The 7103-nt window shown below is 44.4% G+C and overlaps 1 protein-coding gene across 1 annotated transcript in view; it reads left to right on the top strand.

Annotated features, from left to right (window-relative positions):
• Positions 1-768: 768 nt before the first annotated feature.
• The window catches only part of ARFGEF2 (ARF guanine nucleotide exchange factor 2), a 34629-nt gene continuing 28294 nt past the window's right edge, over positions 769-7103 (top strand). The window contains exons 1-2 of the mRNA XM_068701010.1: positions 769-1051; positions 7047-7077. Coding sequence (XP_068557111.1) covers positions 784-1051; positions 7047-7077 — 299 coding nt within the window. The 5' untranslated portion in view covers positions 769-783. The remainder of the gene's footprint in view (positions 1052-7046; positions 7078-7103) is intronic.

Genomic DNA, 7103 nt, shown 5'->3' with positions numbered 1-7103 from the left:
ACCCCCTAGCAACAATGTGCGCAGTCACAGAATATACCAGGATGTGCTGCGTAATCCCGGAATTACCAAGATATAAAAAGGGACCCTGGCGGGGGTGAGGTGCGCGCCATTGGCAGAGCCGAGACTCCCTGGATGCCCAGCGCTGTTTTGCTTGCTGTTGGCTTACTCAGTAAATTCCTTTCTCTGGTTAATACAATGCTCTCTGAAAAATTAATTAAGGGGGCAATTTATAACAGGCACCAAGCCTGGTTTCGGCAGGGCTGACCCAGCCTGCTGGAACTGAAGGGGCAGGACGTGGCTGCCAACTCCACTTATTGTGGTGAAGGGCCTGGAACACAAGTCCTGTGAGGAGCGGCTGAGGGAGCTGGCGGTGTTTGGTCTGGAGGAGGCTCGGGGAGCCCTCATTGCTCTCTGCAACTGCCTGAAAAGGTGTGGAGAGCTGGGGGTCGGCCTCTTCTCACAGATAACCACTGATAGGACCAGAGGGAATGGCCTCAAGTTGTGGCAGTGGAGGTTCAGGCTGGAAATGAGGAGACATTTCTGCTCAGAAAGAGCAGTCAGGCACTGGGACGGGTTGCCCAGGGAGGTGGTGGAGTCACCGTCCCTGGGGGTGTCTAAAGAAAGGCTGGACGTGGTGCTTGGGGACACGGCTTAGAGGGTGATGGCGGTGAGAGGGGCACGGTTGGATCAGACGACCTCGGAGCCCATTCCTCCACCCTCCCCCCACGGCCCCTTGCCCGCCAGCCGGCCAGGCCCCGCCTGCCGCCGGGCTCGCAAGTCGCGATGGGGCGGCGGGCAGGGCGGCCGGGTCACGTGACGGTGCCAAGATGGCGGCGCCGTGGCTGCGGTGCGGCGGCGGCCGCTGAGGGCGGAGGCGCGGCGCAGCTCCCCGGCGGCCCCGGCCCCGCCGCCATGCAGCCCCCGGGCCGCGAGCAGGACGCCCGCACCAAGAGCATGTTCGTGTCGCGGGCCCTCGAGAAGATCCTGGCCGAGAAGGAGGCCAAGCGGCCCCCGCACGGGCAGCTGCGGAGAGCCTGCCAGGTGGCGCTGGGTGAGTCCGCCCCCGCCGGGCCGGGAGCCGCCGCCGCTGCCCGGCCCGGCCCTTCCCGGCCCCGCTCGAGCTGTCCCGGCGCGTCCCGGCGGGGAACAGCCCCGCAGCCCGGGCGCCACCTGCGTTCGGGGTCTGTGAAGCGGGAGGGGCGCGGGGCTGCCCCGCCGGGACTCAGCTGGGGGGAATCAACCCCGAGCGTTTCGGCTGGGACACGGGGTGCTGGAGGGGCCCTTCTGCTGTCCCGGGCCTGGCAGTCCCCGATACCTTCCCTCTGACTCATGGACGGGCTGAAAACTTGGGGCGGCCGCATACGGTGTGGTGTCTTGCACAACTGAGGCACTTTCTGCAAACTTCGTAGGCTGGTCCTCAAACCTGCACCTGCAAATCCATCCTTTCGTAGTACAGGGCTAGGTGTTAAAGTTGTGAGAGCAGATGGCATGACATGTAGGCAAAAAACTAGGTAAAGCAGTACAGCTCTCACAGGTAGGCTTCTTTGTGGCCTTTTTATTTTATAGCAAAGATATCTCTTACAGTTTCACTTGGTTTGCACTGATATTCTTCCTTTAATTTGAGTGTATTTACTGTATGTAGAACATTGAAACAGGAGAGACTGGCTGAGTGAGTAAGAATGCTGAGCAGAGGCAAGTCTTGTCAAATGTATTATGAAAGCAAACTTGAAAAAAAGTGTTTTTTTATCTTTGTTTTCATCTTCCTGCCCACAGTCCTTACCTTGAAGAAATCTGAAGGCACTAACTACCTAGTGGTAACTACATAGAAGTGTATTTATTATTATTTAAAGTTGACATTGTGAGCAACAGAGATTATTTTTACTACTTCCCTTTCCTGACTTCCCACCAACATCCACCCAACCCATTTACAGGACTGGAAACCTGCTTGTCTGCTACATAAATACTTTTCGAGAAAGGGAACTTTCTTGAAAAATTAGTAGGAAGGCTTTTGTTTACTACCACATCAAAGACCCATGATACGAGGGGAGGAGTATTATGCAATAGCCATTTACTGGCATTTGTCTTTTGGATTAGGGCTGTTTTACCTCCCAGTTTTTTAAGGTATAATGTTTGATTTCAGTTAATGCTTGTGATGATAGATAATCATGTTGTTAATCATGCTGAAAAAAAAGTCTATGGTACTACTTGACTGGACTGAAGCAGAGGTCGGCATGAATAGGTAACCTTCTGTTGCCCAACTCTCCTACACTAGTAGGGCCTTGATTACTGTACTAAAGGCTCTCTGTTATACTTGGTAAATGTTACATCATTTCAAGGTGACAATGTGAATGCAGTTCCTTACATTCATGTGTGCTTTTTTTTTCTAAACTTTATTCTGTGTAGAATAAGCTCTTTTCTAATAACTTTTTTTTAAAGTTTTATTTTATGTAAGCTTATTAAGCTTATACTTTGTTAAATAAAAGTCAGTTTAATTTCAAAAGTGCTAGCTTAATTATCAAGCCCTGTGCTGTAGTAAATATGCTAGGGAATGTGGGAAGAAACATTACTTGCAGTCCAAAGAATTCAGGCCAGACTTCTTAATCTACACAAATAGTTTTGCAAGAAAGAAGCTACAGTGTTTTCAATAATAGTAAAGTTCAGTTATCCCTTAATAATTAAATCTAAGTACAATTAATTCAAGAGAAATGTAAAGTTAACTATATGGACCTGGTAACTGTCAGACGTTGTCTTTTAATTTTCCATGTCATATTTCAAATGATGCCCCTCTACCTATGACTAAGTTCCATTTGCTATGCTGTCTTCTTTATACAATGATCTCTTGAATGGAGCTTTGAGCTGTCATATCTTTTATAAAGCAGTCAGCACAGTATGGGTCACAAGTAAATTATTGCTCTAAATAGTTCCTGAACACACCAATTCCTCTCTATCTAACCTACCTAACCTGCTGCTATTTCTACAGCTTGTGCTGTGGTGGTACTGGAGTAGTGTTTCTGTTAATTGCACATGCTTTAAATTTTTGTTTGGTGAGACAGGAATATATTTCTAACTACGGGAATCATGCTTCTGTTTTCTCTTTTATTGGTTTATAATGTGTTTCACTGTTGAGAACTTAAGTTACCACTGAAAACTGCTGTCATTCTTATCTAGGAAATACATGTGATACTTAATTCTAAACTGCTGTTGTCCTGTTCTTCCATTCCCAATGGGTGTTTTACTGGAGCAGTAGTCTGCAGTTTTGGACTGCAAAATATCTTCACAACTTTGTAGAAATTAGAAGTGGTGTAGGCTCAAATAGGGTATGAACATGGGAAGGGTGAAAGGAGCACTTATTCACTTCTGAACTGTACAGGGCTTGTTAGCTTGCACTGTTGGCCCAAAGCAGTGATACATGTGTCCTTGGAAATGGGTTTGGTAACAAAACCATTTCTCAGTTATTAAAAAAAAAAAATTGCTCTGTCCATCCCCCTCTTGAAATATACAGGGTAAATATGGAGTAAGCAGAGTTGAATGGATTCCTTCATTCAGCCTCTTGCTTCATCAGTAGGTGTAATAGTTGTATCCAGTGCTCATAGTGCCAGTAAACCCCAGGAGAGGCGAGGAGAAATAAAGTTTTTAAACAGAGAAGCTGTTCTGCTCTGGTTTAGAAAACTGCGATTTTTAAGAAAACTGGTTTTAAACAGACAGCCAGTGTATTGTATATAAATAGTTGCCTAATAAGCACTTCTGTGGAGCTCTGGGCATGCACGGTTCTTAGCAAGTCTACTGAAACAGTCTGTATCCTCATGAATTTCCAGTGGAGTACAGGCAGCGCATATCACAGCAGTTCGTATGGGTGAAATGCTAATTGCGTGCCTGGGTCTCTCAAATAAAGACTCTCAGAACTATTAATCTTACCCTATGAGGACTGTTTTTAATAACATACTATGCAGCCAGCCTGGTTCTGTGACATTTGATTGCCTAGGCACTTCCATGTACATACCTTTGAGCCATGTAAGCAACAGAGTTTGTTTAGTTTGTTAATTAATTTTAATAATAATCTCTTCAGCCATGCCTTTGCTTAGGAATCTGTATGTGTATTTGTCTCTTGATAGAAATGACAAATGGCTGAAGTGAGTTTGTTTCTTGGTTTAGTAAAGCCTCTTGGCTGGCATACTTGGGGAGTGCTGGTGCAAAGCGAGATCTTGCTTCACTGTGGCAGCCTCCTGTAAAGGGCTCTCCACAGAGGGATAGAATCAATAAATGTAGGATGTCTTTTTGCATGTTTGCTTTTTGCTTTAAATTTAAGGCAGCCTGGAATTAGGCAATGCAGTGGACTGTACAAAAAAAAAAAAAAAAAAAGCTGTTACTGCTGTTCCATGTGTTTGCATTGGCATTGCTCTCCGGTGTTCTGACAAGCTCTGGAACGACATTGCTCGTGTCCTTGTGCTAACGAACTGCTGCTCTCTGCACAGAAACTGGTTTGCTTCCACTGCGATGAACCTGACCATTCATTAGCGCGGGGTGCATCCAACTTCAAGCCAGCAATTGTCCTTCCTTTTAATACGTAGTTTTCATTATACACAAACTTAAACAGTTTAATACAGAACAGGGGTTACTTTTGGCATGTGCTTCATGCCAAATGCTTTCGTTATGGCAAGAAGCTCTGGAAGAAATGGCTGCTCCGGTTGTGCTGGCCGGTGGGAGCGCCCAAAGGCTTGCACTGAGTGTGGTGCATGGAGCTGAAGTCCCGTGTTGGGACTGCTCTGCTTGGAGGAGGAAGGGGCACAGCCACAGACCAGAAGCGTGGCAATAGCAGAGGGCTGCTGCAGGCTGGCTCTGCCTGGCCTGGGCTTGGTGAGTGCTTCACGGTAACAGACTTCAGTTAGGCAACCGTTTGTTTCACTCGCTCTTGGTGGTCAGACCACCAAATGAGCTCTTCAAATGTGGAGATTTCCAAATGATTTTGATGCAATCAGTAGCAAGGGCATGGCTGTAACTTGTTTTTGTCTTTTCACTTATTCTTTTCTGCCAGCATTATTTATTAAAATGCTATTGTGATGCAGACACTTTTATGCTGCTTTGGAAAACCCTTTATATAACAAAATAGTGGGGAACTTCATCAGAACTTGCTTAGATTTTTGTTGTTGTTGTTGTTTGTTTTATTTTGTTTCATTTATGGAAGGTTTTGGAAAGTAAAATCATCATTGCTTTAATATGGGGCACTATTCTTATACTTTTTTCTAGTACAAGATCTAATATACCTATCTCAGTGAAGGTATTATTGCAGTATTAAACCTAAGATGGGCCTGGATCATGTTTCCTTAAGGCTAAAACTTTCATTAAACTTGCGTTTAAAACATTTTTTGCTATGCTGATCTGCTAGTTAAGAATATGAGGGGGAGGGTGATTTGTTTGGGGAAAAAAAAGTCTTTCAGTTGGGTATAAAGAATTTTCTGGGGGTGCTGGTGGGGGGAAAACTCATCGCTTGGTTACTCTATAAACATAGAATTGAGCGCTTAGATTTTTCTCAGCTATCGATGCTAATAATGAAACCTGTTTGCTTGTGCAGTATTAAATTTTACAAAACAACCTTTTATTTTCTTGGGTGGGCTCATTGCTCCATGTTTTTAGCATAGTTTGATTTTTATTTTTTTTTTTATATATATAAACAACTTAATCTCTAGTTGAGGAATTTTTATTTTGGAGAAAATGCAGTCATTTCAACCCTACCCCAGGCTGCCCTTCCAACAAGCTCGCCTTGTGCCTCCTCCAGGCGCAGTGAATGATCAGTTTCTGATAACTTTGCAGTTTAAACAAGTTTTGTAGATGTGGTAACTTGCGGGGACGTGAGGTTGGATGGGAGGGACAGGATTCCACATGGTATTACAAACGTGTGTAGCTGTGCACCCTTATGGCATGTGGTCTCTTTGCTGTGTGTCAGCGTTCAGTTTGTATCTGGTGTAGTGCAGTCTGCATTGTGCATCATGGTGATGTATTAGAAATCCAAACAAACAAACAAAAACATGCTAGGATCTTAAGGATTTGCTGGTGTTTGTAATAGAAATGAAGGATGCATTTTTCCTGTATTTACTCTTATGAAAAGCTCCCCAAAACTTTAAGTTCAAAAAGAAGGAGGAGGGAAAAAAAATAAAAAATAAAAAATAAAAGCTGCTGGCAAGATGACGGCATCCATTTAATATTTCTTATCTCTGAGTAAGAGTTTGTTTATTCAGCTGATGTCATATTGTAAGGTTTGTCAGAAGCGAACTAACCAGCATTGTAGTTAACAGGAAGCTCTGATGCATTGAATTCATGGTTCCTGCAGCGGCTTAAAGACTTCCTCAAACCTGAGCTCTCTGTGATGTAGGCTTACCCTAAAATAAAAATTACGCTTGGGTTGTTAGTTTTTTTTTCTAAATATACCTTTCTACTGAGAACACTTAGGGAAAAAAAAAAAAAAAAAAAGCTTTTTCCTGTAGAAGTTGAGAGCTATGCCTTGCCATAAATTTTGTAATTGTCTATGGTCTCTGGCTTGGGATGCTGAAGAAGTTACAGGAAAGGAGCAGCTAATAATGGAGTGTAATGGTTTGAAACAGCTTTGCTTTATTATGCTTTCCGTATTTGTGGAGATGTTATAGAATACAGAATATCCTGAGTTGGAAGGGACCCTTAAGGATCATCAAGTCCAACTCTTGACACCGCACAGGTCTACCCAAAAGTTCAGACCATGTGACTAAGTGCACAGTCCAATCTCTTCTTAAATTCAGTCAGGCTCGGTGCAGTGACCACTTCCCTGGGGAGCCTGTTCCAGCGTGCAACCACCCTCTCTGTGAAGAACCCCCTCCTTATGTCAAGCCTAAATTTCCCCTGCCTCAGCTTAACCCCGTTCCCGCGGGTCCTGTCACTGGTGTTAATGGAGAAAAGGTCTCCTGCCTCTCGACACCCCCTTACGAGGAAGTTGTAGACTGAACATCTTAAGTGTTAACAATATTAGGTGTTATCAATAACATCTTAGGTGTTAACTTCTGAATTTTTCTTTCTTTCAGATGAAATAAAAACAGAGCTGGAAAAGCAAAGGTAAATTATTAATTGCTGTAATTTGC

Source organism: Anas acuta, chromosome 16, assembly GCF_963932015.1.
Source record: "Anas acuta chromosome 16, bAnaAcu1.1, whole genome shotgun sequence".
In the NCBI taxonomy this organism is placed as follows: domain Eukaryota; kingdom Metazoa; phylum Chordata; class Aves; order Anseriformes; family Anatidae; genus Anas; species Anas acuta.
Note: the sequence above shows the minus strand (reverse complement) of the source record. Positions and strands in the feature narration are given on the sequence as shown.